The sequence below is a fragment of the Doryrhamphus excisus genome, linkage group LG2 (genome assembly GCF_037039965.1).
Source record: "Doryrhamphus excisus strain RoL-2023G ecotype Guam linkage group LG2, RoL_Dexc_Guam_v1.1, whole genome shotgun sequence".
Taxonomy (NCBI): Eukaryota; Metazoa; Chordata; class Actinopteri; order Syngnathiformes; family Syngnathidae; genus Doryrhamphus; species Doryrhamphus excisus.
This window is the reverse complement of record NC_136358.1, coordinates 23,253,459-23,281,266: the sequence shown is the minus strand read 5'-3', so window position 1 is coordinate 23,281,266 and position 27,808 is coordinate 23,253,459. Positions and strand designations below refer to the sequence as shown.

The 27,808-nt window shown below is 40.8% G+C and overlaps 1 protein-coding gene across 2 annotated transcripts; it reads left to right on the top strand.

Annotated features, from left to right (window-relative positions):
• The first annotated feature begins 223 nt into the window (after positions 1-223).
• Positions 224-26,531, top strand: mbtd1 (mbt domain containing 1). 2 transcript variants are annotated; one of them, XM_058061330.2, is made up of 17 exons: positions 224-388; positions 1,526-1,730; positions 2,545-2,678; positions 5,920-6,034; positions 6,130-6,212; positions 6,298-6,415; positions 7,832-7,966; positions 8,058-8,146; positions 8,417-8,651; positions 9,720-9,775; positions 10,081-10,185; positions 11,829-11,976; positions 12,094-12,176; positions 13,444-13,678; positions 14,399-14,470; positions 19,680-19,829; positions 25,279-26,531. In XM_058061330.2, exons 1-17 carry the CDS (start codon positions 368-370, stop codon positions 25,395-25,397), a joined length of 2,103 nt encoding a protein of 700 aa, XP_057917313.2. In that variant the 5' UTR covers positions 224-367; the 3' UTR covers positions 25,398-26,531. The 2 variants fall into 2 exon arrangements, with proteins under 2 accessions (XP_057917313.2, XP_057917314.2); XM_058061331.2 differs by lacking the exon at positions 19,680-19,829.
• Positions 26,532-27,808: the final 1,277 nt, after the last annotated feature.

The window sequence follows — 27,808 nt, the reverse complement described above, 5'->3', positions numbered from 1 at the left end:
TGATTTGATATCTGTCAACGAGCTACTTCCTACACTAAATGCACAAATGTCACATTCCAAGCACAAAACATGACAAAAAGTACATCTGTCAAGCGTAAGATGGAGTTTTTACTTCAGAAAACCATGAACAGGACATTTCCTGTTTAGCAATTGAGTGGACATGTTTGTGTTTCCGTTCAGTGACGACACGTCCGAGATTGACCAATCAGACGAAAGTAGGTTAAAGTGGCACATGCGCACAAGTGAGTAATTTGTTGATATCCTGTTGGCTAGTATTTTCGTCTTTGCTGTTTTCAACAGTTTAAGGCTACTTTTTTTAAAAATTCCAAAGTACTGCTAACGTCAACGTTATCTATATGAAGGGCTAATGGAAGACACACGGGATCTGGTGAGTAAAATGGCAAAATTCAAGGCCGCAAGCCTTCGACTACGTTGGCTTTACTTTACACAATCCTTTGTTGTTGTCTGTTTAGGAGAGCTAGCGGCTAAACCATCATACACCACAATTTACTACGATATGCCAGCATTTACCATTTTAATGCTCTAATTATAAAAACCACTCAATCGCAATTGGTTCAACTTGATTTTTACACTGAAACGACTGAATCTCATTTTTATCTCAATGCTTTTGCTAGCAAACTATGCTAATGCTACTTAACGTCTTATTCTTATTATCCGTATCATGTAAACATGCATAGATGGTTCCACTACTGCCACGACTGGAACATATATACACATCTGCTGGGTTGAATGTCACACCTGACATATTATAAATCCTTATTTAGGCTTTATGAAACCATAAGCATACATATACACATAGACTGTGTATATAGTATGTATTTATTAGGGGTGAGATTAAAACATTCCATTTCTCATTCATAATAAAAAAATGTCTGTTGGACGCTAGGCTGAGGAAACACACAATAAATGGAAAAATGACTTAATAATTTTAAAAACCGTTTGCATCTATGTCTGTTTTCCTCATGTCCCGCCCCCAAACAGGCAGGAAGAGGTTTCACTCTGCATTAGTTTCAGCACCTTGTCGTGTTTGTTCCATAGAACAACGGCATGAACGGAGTGAAGCCTTGCATCATACAATTTTTGTCTTGGTGGGTAGAGGAAGGAATTATAATAGTAGACTGTAATATATTGTCTCATTTTTTTAAATATTATTTCAGCCATCCCAAATTTGGCAGCAAAAGTGCAAACATTTGATCCCCTGGGTCGCTGGCCGGAAAAAAAAATGTTTGTTTTGTTTTGACCCCATTATGGTTACGACCAACAAAGTTGGGAATATGCTGATTTAAATGTAAACAGGAATATTTGTTTCCTTTGTTAATGCATACATGAAGTTATGTTGCATGTCCATCAAAATGTTAAGACCATGACTGTAACTTGAGCGTCTCTCAAAAGGTCGTTTACAAGGTCATCATATAATGTGGGCATTTTTTATTTCAATACATTGTCAAGCATTTGTGTTCCCGAGATGGTGTTCAAATTATTAATATTAATTTTTTTTGTAAAGGCTGAGCGCACCCCACGTTCAGAACGTAAGCGGAGGGATTCGTTTGGAATGTTCGATGGCTACGACAGCTGCAGCGAGGAGTCTACCAGCAGCTCCAGCTCCGAGGAGAGCGAGGATGAGGTGGTGCCGTCCATCCCCGCCAGTCTTCCCATCATCAAGAACAATGGCCAGGTCTACACGTACCCCGATGGAAAGGCCGGAATGGGTGGGTACTCTGATTTTGAAGTATTATGTGAGCTTAAAGTACATTCTGACATATTTTGGAGTTGTTGAAAGTATTAAGTCATATTGAAGCACAAATGCAAAATCAATCAGAAAAAATATGAATCCCCTTTTGTTGATGTTGGTTTTTTAATATGTCAACTTTCTTCTTAAATAATTTTGTCAATTTTCTTGTGATAATATTCTGACTTTGTTCCCATAATATTCTATAATTTTAGATCCAGCCCAACCTATTTCTTTCCAAAAATCTATAAATCCAAAATTTATTTTTAAATCTAAAAAAAATAAATCTAAAAAAAAATCTAAAAATCTTGCTATTCTTTTTTTGTAAAATAAAATAATAATAAAATATTTTTTGTTAGGAAAATATATTTTCATCTGAATATTTTTACTTTATTCTGGTAAACTTTTTTCTTTTTCAGCAAATGAATTTTTCAAAAATTACAACTTCTAAATTTTTCAACTTGATGTTACTAAAATTATTATGATTAGAATTATTATTTTTTAATATTACTAAATTATTCTCCTTTGATGCGGGCCAATAATCAAACAGCTACAGGCTGCAAAAAATATGTTTTTGGAATGTGGGAGGAAGCCGGAGTACCTGGAGAAAACCACGCATACACGGGAGAACATACAAACTCCACAAAGGGATGGCCGAGGGTGGAATCGAACTCGGGTCTCCTAGCTGTGTGGCCTGCACGCTAACCACTCAGCCGTGAAGAAAGTTATTCAAGGATGGAGGAGAAAACCATCACTCTACAGGCGACCAACTCATCTTTTCTTTTATTTCACAGCCACCTGCGAGATGTGTGGAATGATTGGCGTTCGGGATGCTTTTTATTCCAAAACCAAGCGTTTCTGCAGCGTTTCCTGTTCCCGGAGCTATTCTTCAAATTCCAAAAAAGCAAGCATATTGGCAAGACTCCAGGTAGGTGCTTTCTCCCGTGTGTTTGTTTCATTTCATCTTTTAAACTACTTCACAGACGTCAGTACATTCCTGCAAATATTTCATTATAGCTGTACATGAGACAATATTCAATAAATTATCTTTTATTTATTACTCTTTCACTTTTTTATGGGGTACATGGGCTTGGCTCTGTGGGGGCGGGTGCTGAGTGTTCCATGTCGTCCGCCCGGGCCTCTATGTGGTGGGGGTACCTTGCCTCCTCCTTCCCTGGGTGGGGTGGTATATAAAAACATGAAGTTGTACCTAAAACACGAAAAACCTGTTTAGTTTTTGGCTTTACAGATTAATTGGATCGTTATTTCTTATGGGGAAAATTGCTTTGGTTAACATCCGTTTCGGTTAGAGTTGGACCTTCTAGAGCAGGGGTGCTCACACTTTTTCAGCATGCGAGCTACTTTTAAAATGACCGAGTCAAAACGATCTACCCACTACAAAAATGCAAAACATCTATTTATTTTCAAATGTATTGAGGATTATTTGTACGTACAATGTATGTTGATATACCTTACATAACCAAATGAGCCAATATTGCAAAACACAAATAATTAACTATTAAAATTTTTTGTAATTACCTGAGTTTACTTTGATGACTTGCACTGAATTGAATCAGCCAGGGATGCATAGTCCGGACAGTAGCTGCTGATAGCCAGGTTAGCCAGGCAAACGCACTTCGAAAAAGACATTGTGAAAAAAAGTCCACCTTCCATTCCGTATGGAAGTGATATGTTTTTGCCTTTTTACTTGGTCCAGCTACTTCACTCATTTTAGTGACCATAAACTTTAGCGAGTGCTTAAAATCTGACGCAATTCGCCGACTAGCTTAGCACTTTGCATCGTTGTTTACGCATGAGCGGTGACCTAAAGCTCAAAATTCAGTTGTCATCTGATTGGTTGTCCTGTATGTCAATCAAGTAACGGGGATGGATGATAGGCTGACATCGTAAGTTCTGCTGCACTTAGAGACGTTGTTTGATTTGATTGGTCACCCGAAGGGCAACATTCAGTTGCCATCTGAATGGCTGCCCTGTATATCAATCAAGTGACAGCATTGATGCTAGGATGATATTTTTTTAATGTCACGCCGCGATCGACCAGTACCACCTCCGCGATCGACCGGTAGATCGCGATCGACTTAATGAGCACCCCTGTTCTAGAGCTAACCAAAATGCCACTGTACATGGAAATCAGCTGTATTGCCCATCGATGATGTCGTCAGCAGTTGATTGTCATACATTTTTTTTTAGTTTTACATGCATAAAACTGTTGTAAATGCGCAAAATGAAGAATTAAAGAACATCAGTCAACGCTTACCGATGACTTGGTCCAGCTTGCGATGCACAAGAAGCGTAGAAGCGCAGTGTTGTATTCAAGCACTGGGTTTAGTGTCGATGGGAGTACTTCCTGTTTCCCAGAGTGCTTTGCTGTACACTTTTTGTAAAAAAAAAAAAAAAAGGCAGGAAAGCACATGGTTAAAGCTTGCATAGTATTTGGTTAATATTCTGCATTATGCGTTGGTAGTGTATAGTCTGCTTTTATCCGTGTGTGTGTGATGTGTTGATGCTCGGTGTAGCTAACATGATATACCTCACACAGGTACACTGCATTTGAGTACCACCTAGTGGCTCCAGTGTGACATGACACAATGATGACAGTCAAATTTGTGAACATTTTGGGACAGGTCCAGAATCAGGTCTTTGTCAGAGGAAATCTTTTTCCACCTGAATAGGGAAGTGTTATATCTGTACAGGTGTATGCTCAACGCTCCTCAGGAAAGAAGATACAATATAAAACCTTGATATCACATCCTGTTATTACACTGAACACGAACACGCACATAGTCTAGTTGAAGGACATAGTATCGCCCACTCGGGCGTCTTCTTATCCTTATGCCTCACACAAGGACATGCCTCCAGTCTAGTGAAAGAGGACAGGTTTTGATAACTTTGCCTTAGAATGCAGAGGGAAATTTTTCGTATGGAAAATGGGTATGCTTCTTTACAGAAGCCAAAAGTGGCGTTTTGCCTCCACATTGTCGCACAATTTGCCATGGCAACACTTTTTATTAGGGTGGCGTGCTTCCTCTGGGTTGGGAATGAGGTCATGCCCCAGGTGGAGGAGTTTAAGTATCTCGGGGTTTTGTTCACGAGTAAGGGGAAGGTGGGAGCGTGAGATCGCTGTACCGGACCGTCATGGTGAAAAGAGAGCTGAGCAGGAAGGCAAAGCTGTCGATATATGTTCCCACCCTCACCTATGGTCATGAGCTTTGGGTCATGACCGAAAGAATGAGATGGCGGATACAGGCGGCTGAAATGAGTTTCCTCTGTAGGGTAGCTGGACTCACCCTAAGAGATAGGGTGAGGAGCTCAGTCATCCTGGAGGGGCTCAGAGTAGAGCGGAGAGGAGTCAGTTGAGGTGGCTTGGGCATCTAGTCCGGATGCCTCCCGGACGCCTCCCTGGTGAGGTGTTCCGGGCATGCCCAGCCGGGAAAAGGCCCAGGGGCAGACCTAGGACACGCTGGAGGGATTATATTTCACAGCTGGCCTGGGAACGCCTTGGTGTCCTCCCGGTGGAGCTGGAGGAGGTGGCCGGGGACCGGGAAGTCTAGGCTTACCTACTGAGACTGCCCCCCCCCTGAAATGGGGCGGCACGGCATATACATAATAACAATGTTGCTGTACAATGGAGTGTTGTTTTTTTTTTTTTTACATGTTTTTTTACATAATAATATAATAGGTGGGGCTGCACGGTGGACGAGTGGTTAGCGCACAGCCAGGAGACCAGGGTTCAATTCCACTCTCGGACATCTCTGTGTGGAGTTTGCATGTTCTCCCGTGCATGCGTGGGTTTTCTCCGGGTACTCCGGTTTCCTCCCACATTCCAAAAACATGCTAGGTTAATTGGCCACTCCAAATTGTCCATAGGTATGAATGTGAGTGTGAATGGTTGTTTGTCTATATGTGCCCTGTGATTGACTGGCGACCAGTCCAGGGTGTACCCCTACAGAAATGAACATACATAAATGATGCGCCCCGCACAGTTTACACATTCTTCCAACCTGTTTATGACCAATTTACTCAATGGCTGGCAGTATTGCATACCACTGCAGGGACTATTAACGTCTGATTACGAGTACATGTACACAAGGTACTATAGACATCTATAGAAAAATAAATAAATCCATATGTGTGCTTTATTCTCCCAGGGCAAACCACCAACAAAAAAGGCTAAAGTCTTACAGAAACAACCTCTTATGGCAAAGTTGGCGGCTTATGCTCAGTACCAAGCGAGTCAACAGAACCAGACCAAATCAAAAGCTGGTACGTAAGGGCAAGTCACGACACTTCCGAGGTGCACGCTGTGCTTTTTCATTCTGTTTTCGGCTTCACCTTGTCATTCTTGTTTTTTATGTCAGTGGTTACTGCTGAAAGCTTTGACTGGGGTCAGTATATTTGTGGCAATAACACATCCGGCGCTCCAGTCAGCTGTTTCAAGCATGTAAGTATCAACTTTAACTAATGGACTCCACATTGTGTACAATGTACAAATATCATCCATTGCCCGAAAACACCATGTGCTTCAGGCCCCCATGGGGACATGCTGGGGAGGTATAGAAGAGGGTGTGAGGATTGAAGTGCTCAACTCTGACACCAACCACTCCACCAAGGTGTACTGGATAGCAGAAATCATTAAGCTTGCAGGTAGGACCACTGCTGCTTATGTACGCTTATGTATGTGTGTTTTAGGGGTGTGAGTTTCAGCACTGAGGACTATTCGATACACATCTCGATGCACTGCCACCGATACGATACTTTAAAGATGCATGGAATTTTCTGGTGATACGATGCAATATGATTCACCCTCTTCACGATGCGATAATCATTCAGTTCAAATCAATGCAATCCGATATGATATGATGCAATTCAACGTGATAAAAATAAGCAAAGGGAAAAACTGGAATTCAGTATGGTCCTACAAAAAATAATTGGCTTTATTCCTTCTAGGCACTTGGCACTTGTCTTTTTTAACATGCACCACTTCTTAAAACAGCAACAACTTTCTCCCACATCAGCTATGCAATTCCGATAGCAGCGGTTCAGTGTCAAACAATTCAACAATAATTACCGCTGTAAAAAATACAGTATGCAGCAACAAAGTTAATGCAATCAATGTTTGTTTATATTCCTGTCTGCTAATATGAATGCACTAGCAGCTAGGCTAATACAGTAGTGAGGAGCAGAAAGTGGAGAACAACTTCTACCCTTTTAAAGTTGTTTCCAAATTCAGGAAGAAGCTAACTGCTCTGTTGTTCTAATGTCACCTGCTGTGCTTCAGTGGTGGGGGGGGTCACTTGTTGCAGGGACAGACAAATAGCTCCTTGACAATTTAGAAAGATCCACTGACGAGGAGGCGGCGGTAGACTTGTCAGTGTTATGGTGCCCTTTTTTGGGGAGTGGGGGTCAGTTTGCAGTGCTGCTGTTGTACGGCTTCTTAACGCGGCGTTCTTTGCAAATCACGGACGTTTTGTCAAGCTTCCCGCCATTCTCTGAGAATCCATAGTGTTTCCAAACATACCATTTAAACGCTGCGGGGGGGTTAAATATAAAAACTTCCTCGCTGCTGCTTGCGTGCGAACGTCCATGCTGTTTTACTAGTAGTTGTATGTGCCTCACGGCTTCCATCCGTATTCAACAATAAATGCCAAATAATGATGGTGCATTCATGGCGCCTGGGGAACAGCAGATTGGGTGAAGTTGAACATAAATATAACGGCGCTTGCATCGGATTTTACCGATACCCCCAATGAATGAATCTCGATTTCACGCATCAATTGCATCCATATCCAGTATATCCAGAATGAGCCGATGCACTCGCATCGCACGCATGCGTATCAATTAATATCGATTATTATTGTTTACAGTCGTCAGCTGATTTACTATGTCTGCATGCACGGCGTACAGATCCCCGAATTTTGCCCACATTTTGCTTGTAGACAGCATGTACTTACAAGTACGGCAGGTTGGCTCCACTTCACTGTGACCACAGTGAGAACCAGCAGTTTGTTTGAGAACACCGTATTTCATAAATAACAATATATTTGCCTTTTCCCTCCACAGGGTTCAAGGCTCTCCTGCGTTATGAGGGTTTTGACATGGACAGCAGTAAGGACTTCTGGTGTAATCTCTGCATTCCCGAGGTTCATCCAGTGGGCTGGTGCGCTTCTAGTGGAAAACCTCTTGTACCTCCAAAAAGTTAGCCCTACATGAAAACCCTTCACATCTTTATTTTTGTCAGACTGGTGAACGTATAATGGAGTGTTATGATACGCAATATCTTTTGCAGGCATACAGCACAAGTATTCAAACTGGAAAGCCTTTCTCGTGAAGCGTCTTACTGGAGCTAAAACACTGCCACCCGACTTTAATGCCAAGGTAACAACACACAAGTGTAAATATTACGTGTGGCGTACCCCAGGGGTCAATACTGGGACCAAAACTGTTACAACTTGTACATCAATGACATTTGCAAAGTTATTATTTGTGGATGATGGCACATAAAAAGTAATAGACAGAGGGGTAGGATTCAGTAAGCTTTGCTTCTTCCTACTCCTTTTGGACATGTGCCATATAAGTGTATAAAATGCTTCATTTTTCTCCCCCCCATCCGCCACTGTTTGACTCATCCTTTCTGTGGTACCGTAGGTTCATGAGAACACACAGTTCCCCTTTAAGAAGCTGATGCGGGTGGAGGTTGTGGATAAAAACTATCTCTGCCGGACACGTGTGGCGCTGGTGGAGCAAGTTATCGGAGGTCGACTCAGGCTAGTCTATGAAGAGAGCCAGGATGGCTCGGACGACTTCTGGTGCCACATGTACAGCCCGCTCATTCATAACATTGGATGGTCACGCAGCATCGGACACCGCTTTAAAAGATCTGGTATGTTTTTATGATAATGATGACGATACCTCTCACATTGCTATATTCTCAAGGACAATACAGCAGTCATGAAACTGAGATATAACATAGAGTAGTCAGTGCACAGCTTGGAAAGCAGGATTGATTTTAGTGAGTAGACCTCGCAGTGAATATTTAGACTGAACACCATTGTTATCAATCACTGCCTTAATCCTCTTGGTCATGGAATTGAGAAGAGCTGTACAGTGACATACTGGAATCCTCTTCCACTCCTCCGTGATGATGCGGGTGAGCAACTACGTCCCTTAGTGGACCTTACTGATGGGTGGACACGATAGCCAGTGAAGTAGGAGACTCAGAGTTGACTTTTAGCTTGTCGGTGGTTATGGACACAACAGTAGCCTGTGTTGTTAAGATTATTACTGTGTCGTTGTGAGATCATTTAAACTAGCGACACGGTTCATGCCTTTTCTGGTTGTCACGTCTGGCCCTTCTTCTCACTGAACACAGACACTAAGTGGCCAGAATAGAATAGAATTGAATAGTATAGAATAGAATAGTCCTTTATTGGCATTGTAGTGCCAATTGTCAGTGCACCATTCCTATGTCAACCACATTAAAAATGAATGAATAAGGTTTAAAAAAACAACAACAATTAAACTAAACTAAATTCAATTAAAACACTCAGTCAAGCATAAAATTAATTAAAATGCTATTACATGATGTTAAGGATTATTACTTAAGGCATTGAGGGTAGTTACTGCGGTCGTGTAGAACACCACATTCACAATTACAGTGCTGCTTCTGCCTTGTATTTGTTTTACTACGTTTAGTTAGTTCATTCAATAATTTTTGTGCTTTAAAATGCTCAATGAAGCCAAAAATAACTACTTTTTTTTTTTTTTTACTAATAATAAGCCCCATTCAACCATTGTTGATTGATTACTTTGTGAAAAACCGAGTTCGAGTGAGCTGTTTGAAGCACAGCATAGCCGAGGATGACTGTATTCTCGTCCCTGTAAAACAGAGGTCCATAAATGCATCATCACATGGTGTCATTCTAACTCCTTCCATTCCTTTCCTTTTCAGACGTAACGAAGAAGATGGACGGTCAAGTTGATGCTCCGCCACAGCTCTTCCAAAGGGTAACACACAGTGACATGTTGGTTACTTACTTTGGTCTTGTTCTTGATTTGGGCGTAGGCTTGGGACGATACTGAGCATGTCAGTTACGGTGCTTGTGAAGGTTGATGACAGGAGTGGAAAGTCTGATATAAACTGCTCCTCAATTACATAGATGACACATGTTCACTTTTGGCTGATGTCCTTATCTTTGACCGAAGAGCCGAATGAAGCAACATTGTATTATCAGTACCCCGACTATACAACGGTTCTATATTGATTGATGGCTGATTTAAGGAGTAAGGACTTTCTGTGTTGTCGTCATCAGGTTAGAGACGTGGACCAAAGTGGGGATTGGTTCAAAGATGGCATGAAGTTGGAAGCTATTGATCCCCTCAACCTCTCAGCTATATGTGTAGCCACTGTAAGAAAGGTAAGTGGCTTTTTGCTATTCAAGGTAATGTAGCTAAATCAAAACATCTTCATATATATACTACACCACAATAACCAGTCCCCATGGAATTTCCCCATGTGGGACGAATAAAGGCATTTATTATCTTATTTCGTAGGCTTTCTTTATGTAAATGCATGCAATCTTTGTAACTTTAACCGCAAAAGGCACAGAATTTGGAAGATGGAGGATCGTAAAATTGGCTTTATTTAGCCACAACAACGTGCGGCTGTATTCCTATTAGCAAAACATCAATTACAGTGTGCTAAACAATGAACTGCACTCAAGAATATTACTATAGATATGACGCTTTCTATACCAACTGTACACTGACTACTCTATAAAGTATATTTAAGTTTCATTTGTCGTATTCGAAAAATGGACAGTCGTACATATCTCATTCTGTCAACATTAGTAATAAATATGCACACCTAAGCAAATTGTATCTTCTTTGCCACACGTAAGCATTTCCAATTATTAAAATGGCTCCATAAAACACCAATACGGTGTAAGCCAAGGGTCTCAAACTCACTTTACCTGGGGGCCACTGGAGCTAGGGTCTGGGCAAGGCTGGGCCGCATCAGGTTTTCCAAAAAAAAACAAAAACCTGCATTTATTAAAAACAGAAAAATATACAAACTTTTTCACTGCTTTGGTTCCGATTTTCTACAATAAAAGCTCTGATAAAACATTCCACTGTTCTCAAATATCTTAATTTTTTTTTCTGCACAAAATAAGATGAAAAATAAATAAACAAATGAAGAATAAAGAAAATCAATCAGTAATAAATAAATATAATAATAATAATAAAACGGCAAATAATAAAAACTTAAGAAACCACATATAGTTGGTGGGTAGACAAATTATTTTTTCAGATTAAAATGAACAAAGCATTATTAGAGCCCTGTAGACATGACAAAACACGACTATAGTCACATTTATACTCTATTTACAATTTACTATACTATTTACAACATATTGCGCAACTGCAGGGTCTTGAGACACATGCTAACTCGCAAACTAGAGAGCTAGCGACCTAAACGGTAGCCTTCAAGTTATTTCCTTTAAACTTAATTAGCCAAAAACGTACCACTTCCACACGGATAGGGAGGATAACTATTAAGTTATTTAACCTTTAACATGAACATTAATCAAATGTAATAATTTTTTTTGGGTACATGATACCATACAGCATCCATATCAAACTTGCGCGGGCCGCACTAACATTAAACTTTCATATCAAGGCGGGGGCCGCACACTATTCCGCGGGCCGCGTGTTTGAGACCGCTGGTGTAAGCCGTTATGACCACAACTTGTGACTGTACTATTTTACATTAGCCACTAGGTGTCGGTAATTGTTCGGTGAGACCACAACCGGAGCACCAAACTTGAACAGGCTTTTATTGCAGGTTTCAAGGAGAACTTTGCCCATCAGCCACAATCCTTATGTGAGACATGAAAACACGGATTTCTCTCTTTCACACATTTGCGTGCATATGTTGCTAAACAAACTCCACCACATGTGCAGGGACTGGAAAAAGTTGCAAGGCCTGGCATAATTGGTTGAATTTGTGAGAATTGGCTCGATCCTGAGGGCTGGGAATAACGCTGGCCATGATTTTAAGGTGTTGGCAGACGGGTATCTCATGATTGGAATTGATGGTTCTGAGGCGGTGGACGGATCAGACTGGTTCTGCTACCATGGCACCTCCCCCTCCATCTTCCCTGTTGGCTTCTGTGAAATCAACAACATTGACGTGACACCCCCTCGAGGTACTGTAAACCCGTACTGTATCAAGCTCTTTGATTCATTCGAGAAACGTGAGAAAAGTTAATTTTATCATGATTTTGATTTGGATTGCAAATGGTTAATAATCTTGTGTCCTGCAGGGTACACAAAGCTGCCATTTAAATGGTTCGACTACCTCAGAGAAACTGGTTCAGTAGCTGCTCCTGTTAAGCTATTTAACAAGGTAGGTGTAAGTCTGTTATGATATTACCGTATTAACCCCAATATGAAACCATATTTTTTTCCCTAGAAAACGACAGGTCGTCTTCTAAACAGCATTTAAGTTTATTTCCTTAGACTGATAAGAACAGCCCATTGTCTTAATGGTAGTGGGATTTCATTTACTCCTGTTTTTCTTTCTCTAATGCAGTGGCGCCTTAGTTAACATCATGAATCACAGTAAAACGACTCTAACCAAAGCATATTTTCCCAAAGAAAATAATGTAAATACAATTAATCTGGTCTAGACACCCACAAATGTTAATACCAAAACATTCTATAGGTAGTAATTACAGTTTTACATACAGAAAATTATACAAAATAGTTACAAATGAGGACTGCACAGCAGTCGAGTGGTTAGCGTTCACACCTAAAAGACCCGAGTTCAATCCCACCCTCAGCCATCTCTGTGTGGAGTTTGCATGTTCTCCCCGTGCATGCGTGGGTTTTCTCCGGGTTCTCCGGTTTCCTCCTACATTCCAAAAACATGCTAGGTTAATTGGCGACTCCAAATTGTCCATAGGTATGAATGTGAGTGTGAATGGTTGTTTGTCTATATGTGCCCTGTGATTGGCTGGCCACCAGTACAGGGTGCACGGTCCATGCAAGCACGGGAACAACATGCAAACGTCACACAGAGATGGCTGAGGGTGGAATTGAACCCTGGTCTCTTAGCTGTGAGGTCTGCGCGCTAACCACTCGACCGCCGTGCCGCCCTTTTCACAAAATTATTATTATTAAAGACATTATCCTGCTGCAACTACAGTTAGCAAAAAATGTAAAATATATATCCAACTAATATCAACATTGTACAAGCAATAAACATGGACCTTGCTCATTTAATATAGCAAATGGGAGGAAAAAAAGCAACATGGCAGCATGACGGCAAGGTGGTGACTTTTGTATATTTGACTCTGGATGCCGCCAACATCCATCCATCCATCCATCCATCCATCCATTTTCTATACTGCTTATCCTCATGAGGGCTGCAGGCTTGCTGGAGCCTATCCAGGTGTCTTCGGGGGAGAGGCGGGGTACACCCTGGACTGGTGGCCAGCCAATCACAGGGCACATATAGACAAACAACCATTCACACTCACATTCATACCTATGGACAATTTGGAGTCGCCAATTAACCTAGCATGCAAACCTGTTCCAGTAAATTTGAATGCTGTCAATGCAGTCCAATTCAATATACATATTAATTTTCACTGTTCTTCTGGCCTTGACAGGAAGTTCCTAATCATGGATTCCGACAAGGCATGAAGCTAGAGGCTGTTGACCTGATGGAGCCACGACTGGTGTGTGTTGCTACGGTGACGAGAATTGTACACCGTCTACTACGGATCCACTTTGACGGCTGGGAGGACGAGTATGACCAGTGGGTCGACTGCGAGTCGCCAGATCTTTACCCTGTGGGCTGGTGTCAGCTGACGGGCTATCAGCTCCAGCCCCCTGCCTCCCAGAGTAAGACTGGATTTCCATTTTAACTCCATTTTGAAACAAGAACTGCTATGGGTCCGAGTCCCAGTCTCTTCCACATTTTGCATCTAATGTACTGTCCATAATCCATACTGCAATATGTATTGCAACCTCATAACAGATATCACAATACTGTGTGTGCATGCCTCTTTGTCACGTCCATTTATGAATTATTTTCTATTTTTTTTAATTATTATTATTATTACAATTTTTTCAGATATTTTTGCCAGCCTCCATATATTCCTAGGTGTGTCTGTTTTCCTCGTCTCTTGCCTCCAAACAGGCAGGAAGAGATTGCATTGGTTGAGCATCTACATGCTTCATAGAAGAACGGTGAACAGAGTGAGACCTTTGTCTATGGGGAGGGGAGGAGAGGCGGGGCTACTAGCATGCACACACAGCAAGAGTGTAGCCTCCTGAGGACTAGTGCAAGGCAACATTGTAGAAATGATATTCATAATTTTTTTAACTCTCTATTAATTTACTAAGGGAGGAAAAAAACACATACGAATAACTAAATTTTTTGTTCACTTGTGCTAATATTGAAATTTGTTTGATGGTCTGAAACATCTGACAAATCAGCAAGCGGTTTACTGCACGGTAACTTCGGATTTTGGCAGCTGTTCATGTATAATGGTTGACTATTCTACTACTATAAACAGTATTGTAGTAATAGTACTAATATCACAAATGGTCTTCTTCCAGGTAACAGAGAAATGTCCCAGTCGCTACCCAAGCAGAAGAAGAAGTCCCAACAGTATAAAGGCCAAAAGAAAAGTGAGTAAACGATCTCATGTTTAGCTTAGCATATGTCTTCTTCTGGCGTCTTACCCAACGTAAGGTCGGGTGTCGTATGGCTCACCTGCTTGTCAATCATAATGTGCTAAGAACATTTATTTGCACAGTACAGATGGAATTGTTTTGAGTTATTATACAGTTTATAAATGGTAATCTAAGAATAAATATAAGTGAGCCCTGTTTCACCGTAAAAAGGTTTCAGCCTCAGACAAAAACTTTGACCTAAATAACGCAGCATTTATTCCTCAGTACTCAGTACTCAGTCTTGTACGCTTTTTTTTTTTGTCCGTTGAAAGACAGAAGATGTTTGTCACATTTTTTGAGACCATGCTACAATAATATGAGACAAATAATCAAAAACCTTCAAAAATATACATTCATGCCGTTGCATGTATAGAAATACTGTATCTCTTATTACAACAAAAATCTATCCAAAATACTGTACTGTGTAACATTTTGTCATTTGAATACATGTCTTTATCAATGGTGTTGACCAACACATAATATTATTATTGTAGATATTAATGTAGATATTATTTACTATGCAGTCTTGTACGCTTTTACCATGATATCGGCATGTCCGTGCCTCCCGTGTCAGAAAAGTGCATTTTTTTTGCAAATCTGGATACAATGTAAAGTAGTCAGTGTACAGCTGGGATACCAGTGTACACATTTGCCGTACCCTTAATAATAATAATAATACATTTTATTTGTATAGCGCTTTTCAAAATGCTCAGACACTTTACAGAAGAATGGAGTTGAATAAAAACAAGTAAACAAGACACACCAAAATACAACATTCATTCGTTAATACACAGTTAAAACATGAGTAAAAGCGGGGCAGGGCACAGCAGTCAGGTATAAAAAGTTAGACATGAAAAACAGATTTAAAGAGGTGGATTTTTTTTGGGTTTTTTTTTAAACTGGGAAGGTCAGGGCAAGCACGGAGTGAATGGGGCAAAGAGTTCCAGAGGGTGGGGGCAGCGATGGAGAAGGCTCTGTCTCACCAGGTTCGGTACTTTTGACAGCGATGCGACTAATTTACAGCCACAATGTCCCACAATGCTTAGGAGTTCAGCTAATAATATTAGCTATTACTATTACTTTATGTCTAGAGGGCTCTAATAATGGTGAAAAGCGTATTTAGGAGGTCATAAACGCTAATTACCAAAATATTCCATTTATTAATATTGAATCCTACTTTGGGGAAAGTGCCGTATTGCTGTCAATCCTGCTGCATATTAACTACCATAAAGGAGATATGATTGTATGTATGATTTGTGTTACTGGATCCATATCTGCATAGGCCAATATTCAGGGTTACAATATTGGTATCGTATCGGAAAGGAAAAGGTTCTATCAGGACACGGTGAGCATGCGCACTCTATTTGTATAAATCAGGGGTGGGCAAACTACGACCCGGGGGCCACATACGGCGCACCAAGCGTTTGAATCCGGCCCGCCAGTATTCTGCATTCTTTAGTATTTCAACTTTTAACGTACAAGCTTGTAAATTCTATTTTGTAATTTGTTAAGGTCTGATGTTTAAAGTGCTCCTGAAGAAAAAGGGAATTGAGAACATATCTTTATAGTATGACACTTTTTTACAAATAAAATTACACAAATAATTCAATGCGGATTGTTAGATTTATAAATGTAAAATACTGTGTGTGTGTGAAATACATATTCTGGCCCATGGACAATTTTGTTAACTCAACACAGCCCACAAATCAGAACGTTTGCCCACCCCTGGTATACATGTTTGTTAGGTAGGTTGCTCCTTCATCTTCATTGGATTTATATCGAGTCTTTGACCACATCAAGTCAATTTGTGCTTGGAAAATGAAGTACAACTTTCAAATTCATGGACAGAGATATGGAAGAAGATAAAAGAAAATCTATCTGCAGACGAAATTTAATTCAAATTGAATGCCCGATAATATATATATATATATATATATATATATATATATATATATTTTAAATTTTTTTTGCTATAAAATACTATATGTAGTGTTTGCATTGTGGTTAGGTGGGGTGAAGAGGAATACACAGCATGCTGCTACACTGTAGTGTGAGGCATGGAAAATATAATAATATAATAATATACACTAGACTTTTTATGATTAAAAACACGTAAATGGATACTCAGTAGACTGCCCCCATTTCCCACAGTCCACATAATTTAAGATGGAGACGGTCGAATCTATTCTAATTGTCACTACAGCGGCTGGAATTTGTGCACGTCAGTAGAGGTGTCCGCCCGTTTGTGGCACTGGTGCGCAGAGGCGACTCTGGACTCCAGCTAGGGTACCCCAACCCCCTTCTAGATCTGACCTTGTTTTGAACCGTCCTCCATAAACGGAAAAGAATGAGTGCATAAGATGAAAGCAACTTGCTGCCATTGTTCAGCAGCCATAAGAATGATGCTACGCTCTGCAACTTTTAAATTCTGCACTTCAGGTAATAAACCACTTTACTCAGAATGATTGTTGCACTCGCACCTTCACTGAAAACCGGGGCTGCAATTGCAATTGCATTTCCATGCTTCATTTTTTAAATCATGTAATGCAAAAGCTAAGCAGTTTTATGGTTTGCGTTTTGTTCCCTTACTCCAGCGAAGTGTGATTAGAATACTGCGTTCCGTACCGGAGCGTGAGGATGCCGTACCCCTACTGTACTGAGAACACACCAAGGACGTAAAATACAGGAAAAACAAACAAGAATTGAAAGAAAATAGAAAAAATGACTGTTGCTTAGTCACTGTGAGCATACTGTATCTTTGAACATGCTCAAGGATACTCTAGCCACCTAATGTATGCTGAGTTTTGTGATTTCCGACTGTGTGAACTGGACAGGAGAATTGCTGCATGCAGAGAGGAAAGTTGAGTTTGCTGATGATGTTTTGGTGAGGGCGCAGCTGATAGTTACCTGTTTTTTTTTTTACTTCCGTAGTATGTATTTTATTGTGTATTATTCCATTCTAAGTATTTCTCAAGTGAGTCGTGTTTGCAGACCAAAATACATATTTTAAATGACCTTATGGTCATGTGTACACAATCATGAAATGTGTTTGTGGGGCACTCACTTACCGGACCGTGCATGATTTTGTGATGTTGCAATCACACCAGTTCATTTATCAATCTATAGATTTTCTATGTCGCTTATCCTCACTAGGGTCGCGGGTATGCTGGAGCCTATCCCAGTTGTCTTCAGGTGGGAGGCGGGGTACACCCTGGACTGGCCAGCCAATGGCATTGCACATATAGTCAAACAATCATTCACACTCATTTCATACCTATGGACAATTTGGAGTCACTAAAAAACCTAACATGCATGTTTTTTTGGGATGCTTACGGGGGAGAACATGCAAACTCCACACAGAGAAGCCAAGCGCGGAATCGAACCCAGATCTTCCCGATGTCATGACAGTGTGGCCAAGGTGCGAACCACCACTCAGTTCATTTTATATTCAATTTTATATTTTATGTTATATTTTTGCACATGGAGTTTGTCCGCAAATATCGCTCAAATACTCACAACTGTCTACCCAACAAGTAAATGTGTCCCTGCCTCGACGACCCAGGCTCTCACTTCCTTGTTTACATTGGCAGAGATGTGATGATAATCCCTCATTTACCAACAGAAATCACTTCCCCAGTTTTGTATAAACTTCAAAATCAAATTTTAATCAGCTTAATCGTGGTCTTCAAATTAATTAATCAAGCACACATAAATGTTTCAGATAGTCAAATGTAATTAGTCAATGACAACTCAACTATTATTAACCTTTTATTATTAAGGGAGAAAAATGATCCAAACCCACATGGCCTTGTGTGAAAATGTTATTTCCCCTTTTAAAACTCATTTGAGATCCATCAGTCTGGAGAAGAAGGTTAAAACGCCACATATAAAGCTTTGGAAACCACAGTAATCCGCAAATGGCCAAAACACGGAACAGTGGTGAACCTTCCCAGGAGTGGGCGACCAACTAAAATGACCCCACAAAAGACCCCTCAACAACGTCCAAAGAACTTCAGGCCTCACTTGCCTCAGTTAAGGTCAGTGTTCATTCACCACAAGAAAGACACTGGGTAAAAACGGCCTGCACGGCAGAGTTCCTAGACCAAGTCCACTGCTGAACAAAAACAACATTAAGGCTCAATCAATCAAATCGTCTCAATTTTTCCAGAAAATATCTTGATGATCCCCAAGACCTTGGGGAAAATACTTGACAAGATGAAGTTGAACTTTTTGGAAGTTGTGTGTCCGATTACATTTCAGAAAAACACCATCATACCAACAGTAAAATATGGTGGTGGTAGTGTAATGCTAATGGGGTTGTTTTGCTGCTTCAGGATCCGGTAGGTCTGCTGTGATAAATGGAACCATGTATTCTGTTGCCTACCAAAAAATCCTGAATCTGTTGGTGACCTCAAGCTGAAACCAACTTGGGTTCTGTAGCAGGACAAGTCCACCTCTGGATGGCTGAAGGAAAACCAAATGAAGACTTTGGAGTTGCCTAGTCAAGTCCTGGCCTGAATCTTATTGAGATGACCTTGACCAAAAAGGTCGCTTCATGCTGGAAAAGCCTCCAATGTGGCTGATTGGCAACAATTCTGCAAAGTCCTCCACAGCGCTTGATTGCAGTTGTTGCTGCTAAGGGTGGCCCAAGATTGGCAACAATTCTGCAAAGTCCTCCACAGTGCTTGATTGCAGTTGTTGCTGCTAAGGGTGGCCCAACCAGTTATTAGCTTTAGGGGGAAATCACTTTTTTTTTCTTCACACAGGGCCATGTAGCTTTGGATTTTATCCTGAATTGTGGTTTTATGTGCACAGTATTTACATTTTCCTTAGTGAGCTCTTTTAGCATAACCATGATGGCTTCAGTCTTCTTGGTAGGAGAGCAATGCTTCAATGCTGTAATACCGTTTGGGGAATGGCTTGTTTCATGATTCATGATTTCACTCTAACTTTTAGCAATTATGAGCTGAAGTATAACACTTGTGTAGTTGTTCAAGATTAAGTTCCTCATCGTGCTGACTAGGGTCTGGCAGCTTGGTGTCAGATTACCAGGGGCTTATTCAAATAGGCAGCGAGCGTGTGATTCCATTGTAATGTTTTGCATTATGATATCCTGTGTATAATAAGCCCCTGGTAGCTGACCAGAGTTTGGCTTGATGTTTAGAAAGGAAGATTCCGGTTGGTCGACGGCCCTTCAGTCAGGGAGGCAGGAGGAGGAGCTTCTCAGGGGATGAAGAGCAGAGTCCATCCCCTTATGTCGAGGGGCCAACTCAGTCCCAACTCCGAACCCACGCCCACCAAACCCACAATTCAGGTAACATCACACTGTTCACGGGGATGGGCCCTCTGCTGCAGGAGGTGGTCATCAGTTTGTGGGTCACATGGCCTTTTTTTTTGGGACTGGATGTAGCATATGTTGCATGTGTGACCACTGACCTGTTTTTATTTATGACTGTCCTCACATGAATACTGCCCGTGTTCAGTGTTGGTTGGCAAGTGAGATTAGCTTGTGTCTCTTGCAAGACTCAAGCGCGTGACTTGTCCACTCTGAAGCTGGGGTGTAACGGTATGACACAATGACGGTGCGATACGTACCTCGGTTTGGTTCATTTTGGGTACAGTAAGGGAACAAAAGGCATAACATGAAACTGCTTGGGATTTGTGTGAACGGCTTTAATCATTGAATACTTAAAATAAAATAAATAGAATACTGTATATATAGAACAAATAAATAAGCAAATAAAAAAATAACATTTATTGGAGTGACACAAAATCTTGCAAGATTAAAACATGAGAATATTTCTCCTTCCGTCTCGTCTGCACTAGACCCGGGATGATGGATTAATTAATCACAGAATAAATAAAAATTAAAATCATTTGTCCAGCCTCCATATATTGCCATGTATATACAGTGAAGAAAATAAGTATTTGAACACCCTGCTATTTTGCTATTTCTCCCACTTAGAAATCATGGAGGGGTCTGAAATTTTCATCGTAGGTGCATGTCCACTGTGAGAGAGATAAACTAAAAAGAAAAATCCAGAAATCACAATGCATGATTTTTTAACAATTTATTTGTGTGATACAGCTGCAAATAAGTATTTGAACACCTGAGAAAATGAATGTTAATATTTGGTACAGTAGCCTTTGTTTGCTATTACAGAGGTCAAACGTTTCCTGTAGTTTTTCACCAGGTTTGCACACACTGCAGGAGGGATCTTGGCCCACTCCTCCACACAGATCTTCTCTAGATCAGTCAGGTTTCTGGGCTGTCGCTGAGAAACACGGAGTTTGAGCTCCCTCCAAAGATTTTCGATTGGGTTCAGGTCTGGAGACTGGCTGGGCCATGCTAGAACCTTGATATGCTTCTTACGGAGCCACTCCTTGGTTTTCCTGGCTGTGTGCTTCGGGTCGTTGTCGTGTTGGAAGACCCAGCCACGACCCATCTTCAATGCTCTGACAGAGGGAAGGAGGTTGTTCCCCAAAATCTCACAATACACGGCCCCAGTCATCCTCTCTTTAATGCAGTGCACTCGTCCTGTCCCATGTGCAGAAAAACACCCCCAAAGCATGATGCTACCACCCCCATGCTTCACAGTAGGGATGGTGTTCTTCGGATTGTACTCTTCATTCTTCTTCCTCCAAACACGCTTATTGGAATTATGACCAAAAAGTTCTATTTTGGTCTCATCTGACCATAAAACTTTCTCCCATGACTCCTCTGTATCATCCAAATGGTCATATGCAAACTTAAGACGGGCCTTGACATGTGCTGGTTTAAGCAGGGGAACCTTTCGTGCCATGCATGATTTCACATCATGACGTCTTAGTGTATTACCTACAGTAACCTTGGAAACGGTGGTCCCAGCTCTTTTCAGGTCATTGACCAAGTCCTGTCGTGTAGTTCTGGGCTGATTCCTCACCTTTCTTAGAATCATTGAGACCCCACGAGGTGATATCTTGCATGGGGCTCCACTCCGATTGAGATTGACCGTCATGTTTAGCTTCTTCCATTTTCTAATGATAGCTCCAACAGTGGACCTTTTTTCACCAAGCTGCTTGGTAATTGCTCCGTAGCCCTTTCCAGCCTTGTGGAGGTGTACAATTTTGTCTCTGGTGTCTTTGGACAGCTCTTTGGTCTTCGCCATGTTACAAGTTAAAGTCTTACTGATTGTATGGGGTGGACAGGTGTCTTTATGCAGCTAACGACCTCAAACAGGTGCATCTGATTCAGGATGATACATGGAGTGCAGGTGGACTTCTAATGGGCAGACTAACAGGTCTTTCAGGGTCAGAATTCTAGATGATACACAGGTGTTCAAATACTTATTTGCAGCTGTATCACACAAATAAATTGTTAAAAAATCATGCATTGTGATTTCTGGATTTTTCTTTTTAGTTTATCTCTCTCACAGTGGACATGCACCTACGATGAAAATTTCAGACCCCTCCATGATTTCTAAGTGGGAGAAATAGCAAAATAGCAGGGTGTTCAAATACTTATTTTCTTCACTGTATGTGTCTCTTTTCCTCGTCCCTCATTTCTAACCATGTAGGAAGAAGGTTCACTGTGCAGTGCCTTAAGCACCTTTGGTGTGTTTGTTCCATAGAACAACGACATGAACGGGGAGAGTCATTTTGTGGGTGGAGGCAGTGCCATTGGCATACACAGTGTGTAGACGAGTGTTGCATAATAAAAAAATTAGTAGTTTGCAGTATGCAGTCGTCCACTGCAATATTGCAGTTTGATATACGATATCTGACTCTGTCTGCCAGAGGGAGGCTGACGTCATTGCAGCAAACCCAGCAGCAATGACAAATTAAATGCTTTGCTCGGATGAAGTGTTTTGTATTTTTTTACCTAGCTTTTGAGTGTTAAGTTGTTGCATGATGATTTTAGTGTTCTCTGTAAGATGACACAGTGAGACTGTTTATATTGATTAATGACCTTCTGCGATTTCCAGTGAGTTGCCAAGCTTGTTGTGAGTTTTCTCATAGCTCATGATTGACTCCTGCCAAATAAAGAGCTGGCTGGGCCTCACAGACTCATACGTGCCACAATTTTGCCATTTTATGATGTTGACATGTGTGCTTATATATGTAGAAATCTGTTTTTAGTGGGAATTACGGTATACAACTTCTAGGCATGCCTACATGTGTTGCTTTACAAAATATCAAAGTGGCAAAGTTGCATCCTCTCACAATGCAGCCCTCACTGGAAAAACGTTTGGTCAGTCCTGCTCTCCAAGCTTCCTACTCCTTTTGGGACGTGTTGCATTGTCTAAGTCTGAACCAAATCTAGCTTGATAACAAACAAACCATACCATACACGGTTTTATTTCATGAAAGAACAACAGTGCAACAGTAACAATATCTAGTAAGTACTGTGAGTTCCTTATTTGTTGAAGTGTCACTTGTGGTTGACTTGAGTTGCAGGCAGTGTGGGTACAGCCCAAACTTGGTGACTGTGAATGGTTGATGGTCAACCAGTCCAAAGTGTAAGATGCCTTTTTGCTCAAAGTCAGCTGGGATAGACTCCATTTCTCCGTTCCCCCCCTGAACAGGAGTACCACAGGGAACTGATGTGTGGATGACATGTAGTGCAGCATTAATAGTTCGTTTGTAGCACCGTTCTCCATCTTTACAAAGTGGATACAGTCTCTTTGGCACCAACGCTACTCGCCATGACGAAGGCTGTAGGTTGGGCCTTATGATTTCCTCGTGTGGAAAAGTCGATGAAATTGTGGTATTGGCCAATAAAAAACAGAATTTGCCTAAATTTGCAGCCTAAATGCAGCAAAAGTTGATCAAAAAAACTAATTTCTTACAAAACGAGAATGGAAGCTAGCTGGTTTAGCATCGTTTAGGAGAGCTGTGTGTGTGTGCAACTGGATGAGTGTTTGTGTTGTATTTTAGCGCTTTAATGTAAGCGAGTGTTTTACTAAAAAGACACCCACCCACCCAGCTCATATTAACCGTGAACATACAGTACATTCTCATCCCACACAACACACTTACATCCTTTCAAATAATAAAAATAATAATAAGTAGTTTGCCACATTTTGTCTAATTGTGTAGACAAAATAAGCATGTCATAAAAATATCTTACTTTAAAAACGCCATTGGAATTGCATTGGTGACTGCATCTTCCTCACTTGCAGACATGGGCATTAGAGATGGTTGAAGATTTTGGAGCAATGTGTACACTGGCTGACATCATGTCAGCCAAGCTACATCCATTTCTCAATTGCCGGGCAAAATTAGCCAATGATGTACAGCGGTGCCTTCGTTAACATCATTACTCTGTTCCACGCCATCTGACTCAAACCAAAACGGACCCTAACCAAAGCAGATTTTCCCATATAAAAATAATGTAAAGCCAAGCTACATCCATTTCTCAATTGCTGGGCAAAATTAGCCAATGATGTCCAGCGGTGCCTTGGTTAACGTCATTAATCTGTTCCACACCGTCTGACTCAAACCAAAACGGACCCTAACCAAAGCAGATTTTTCTCATTTAAAAATAATATAAAGCCAAGCTACATCCATTTCTCAATTGCTTTGCAAAATTAGCCAATGATGTACAGCGGTGCCTTCGTTAACATCATTACTCTGTTCCAGACCGTCTGACTCAAACCAAAACGGACCCTAACCAAAGCAGATTTTCCCATATAAAAAATAATGCAAAGCCAAGCTACATCCATTTCTCAATTGCTGGGCAAAATTAGCCAATGATGTACTTGGTTAACGTCATTAATCTGTTCCACCTGTCTGACTCAAACCAAAATGGACCCTAACCAAAGCAGATTTTCCCATACAAAAATAATGTAAAGCCAAGCTACATCCATTTCTCAATTGCTGGGCGAAATTAGCCAATGATGTACAGCGGTGCCTTTGTTAACATCATTAATCTGTTCCACACCGTCTGACTCAAACCAAAACGGACCCTAACCAAAGCAGATTTTCCCATATAAAAATAATGTAAAGCCAAACCACATCCATTTCTCAATTGCTGGGCAAAATTAGCCAATGATGTACAGCGGTGCCTTGGTTAACGTCATTAAACCTTTCTACACTGTCTGACTCAAACCAAAACGGACCCTAACCAAAGCAGATTTTCCCATATAAAAATAATGTAAATCTGTTCCACACATCTAAAACGGGTTACCACAAAACTGATTTTGTTGACAGTAATTATAGTTTTACATGCGAAAAATGCTACAAATACAATTACAAATGGACAACTCGACATTTAGCATAAAAAATGCACAAAACATTAATTAACAAAATGAACACAACAGCAATTACAGTTTACAAAATTGTAAAAAAATTAAATTCCCCGTAAAATTCAGAGCTCTTGCACCCCTGTCTCGGTACAGTCCCTTTGGTACAATCCACATGTTTAACACTAATGTTAAACACTGTTGTCCACATTGCATTGTGCATATATCTCAAGATTTTGTCTTCGGTTGTTTGATGCAAGACTGCAGCGTAAACCAATCGAATGCTATTTAGCAGGAAGCCAAGGCAAAATTTTACTAAAATTTTGAATGTTAAACCAAAAAACAATGCTAGGCAGGGCAGACCCTAACATGTGGAAAACTGCTAAGGAACCCAATGCACCGTCCTGAAAAACTTGAATTCCGAATACATGTACCGTTACACCCCTCCACATCGTCCGGCATGTTTTCAAATGTGAAACATGAATGTTGCTGATGCATTTCAGCATGACGTGTCTGCATTTCTGTCTTTTATGTCTGTAGACTCCCTCCTGCGAATGAAGGAGGAAACAATGGAGGCGGATGAGTTCAACTTTTCACAGGGCACCTCTGACCAGGAGAGCAACGGCTCGGGGACCTACTACATCAAACAGGAGCCCTGAAGTCTAAAGGTCAGAGCGGGACAAACGGTTCTCTTTCCAGGCTGAAATGACACTCAGAAGCGCAAAATTTTCCAGCGGAAGAACTTAAGATATTCTCTGAAGCCGTTTCCAAGAAAAGCACCCACGGCTTCGGTCACAAACGTTTGACCTTTTTGTCCTTTTTCTAACATCAAGGGTCTGAGCATTAAAAAGCAATGGTAAAACACATTTGCCATGCTGCGGGTACGTGGAGCTCCTTTGTGCTCCACGCCACCCTAGACCTGTATAAACTGTGATAACTGTGTGGGTGAGCTGGGTCTTTGTGTTGATTTCTTTTCGGGTAGGTTAGCCACTGAACACACGCATTCATTGTAATCATTTGTCTGATAATAGAAGCTGGCACAAATAGGAACAAGTCTATATATTTACTTTTTATTCTGAAATTCACAGAGGACATATTTGAAATAGTACTTGAATTATTTGAGTTGATTTTTGGGTAGGGTTTTGTCTTAATGTTGGTTTTTACACTTGCTTTTGGTGGCTGTGTGGTGAAAACGTTGTACATGAAAGTGGTTCTATTTATATAGGATGTGAATAACTATTCAACTACAAGTGCAGGGCGTAGGTGGGTAGGATTTTGGCGATGATGTAGTCGTTGAAAGCTGCGTAGAATTCATCGGAATGTTCCTTCCGGCAGACATATATGTTTTCCAGAGCAACATTTATTTTTTTCATTCAGCCATGAAGCACAAGTCATGTGCTGGTGAAAATACGTCCCCTGACGCTCCTGGCATGGATGTACACACAGGAAGCCCAGTTATTGTTCTTGTGTGGCATACATGCTGTCACCTCTTCATTGTGAAGCATGGTGTGTTCAGGTCTTTATGGACCACGTGAGTCTGCCTTCTATGGAGGACTGGGTTGGGGTATGTAGATCCGCGATGGACCCCTGGTTTTTCCAGTCTAATTGATCTTTTCAAGACGAGTCGGGACTCTCGATTGGTTCCTGTCCTTGTTCTTGACATCACCGTTGGGGAACGTTGGTTGGTCGATCTGAGGGGGCCGTCCTCCCTGTCAAATACACTTATTACCCGATTCACATGACCTGTAGAGATATTTTATATACACTCCTGAAGAATTTGACATTTTGCATTGTTGGATTTCCGAGTAGAACGCCAAAAGAAAAAATGGTAGTGAGACAAAGAACGTAAACAAACAAGCAACTAACGATGGGCACAATCCCACCCAAAAAAACACTTGATAACAAGGAACCACTCTAGAGTTTCTCCAAAATCTTGATAAGAAGCAACATCATCATGATCATCATCATCATCAAAAAAATCAAACATGCGGATGTCAGATAGAAGATAACCATTTCAGAGCATTTTATTATTTGGAAGAATATTTGCGCTGCAAGAAAGACATTCTGCCATAAAAAAACCTGATCCGTGGTTGCTAACTTAACCGGACTCACTGACATCAGTCACTTCGAAACCTTTTGAAGGTTGCAAAGTGGTCCTCGCAGATGTCAGTCCTATTGAATTAGGTGACGGTTCAGCTCCGGTTGGAAAGCTCCTGGAGGATCTGGCATAGCAAACCTTCAGGAGGTACTTGGTCAAACCAAGTTGAAATAATTATAAAGATTGTTTTTATTAGATTTCAGGAAATGTTGACCTCAGCTGCATCTTGAGCATTGAAATTAGGCCACTGTTAATGTTGGGGAAACTTTTGAAACACTTCTCCCATCAGGGTCCGTCATGGTGCATCATGTTTTTAACCGGCTCAGATTTTTTGGACCAAACAGCCTTTTTGACTCAAGCCTGACATTGACAGGACTTGGGGACTGCGTCTGCGTACGGAATCAAGCTAGAACCCACCCAAGCAGCTTTTTGTCAATAATGACTTTTTATCATGGTGTGTGTCTGCGCATTTGTTGTTTGTGTGTGTGTGTAAACTTCTCTAAAAGCAATATAGAAATGTATACAAATTGGTGTGTCTGCATACGTTTAGATGCTCACTGACAAAGTCCTTTATGAATCACCTCAGACGTATAACCACATAAGGAGTACTGTGCAAAAGTCTCATTTATGCTTTTCATTAAAAAACTTTCATAATTTCAATGCAAAAATCAAATAAAAAATAGTATTATGAAATATATTACATATCATACAAAAATATATTTAAAAAAAAATCATCCATGACTAAATTCTACACAGTACAACCTCGGTGTCAAAAGGTCAGACAAAACCAAATAATTTTCTCATAAAAAATGTAAATCCAATGAATCCGTCTCAGACACCCACAAATCCTGACGTGACAAGTTTTATAGCGTAATACAAAAAGAGTATAGAGTTTTACAAAGCCAAGATTGGAGCTTCAAAAATGATCTTTTGCACAGCACTGTACAGTATGTCAGAGACGCGAGTACAACT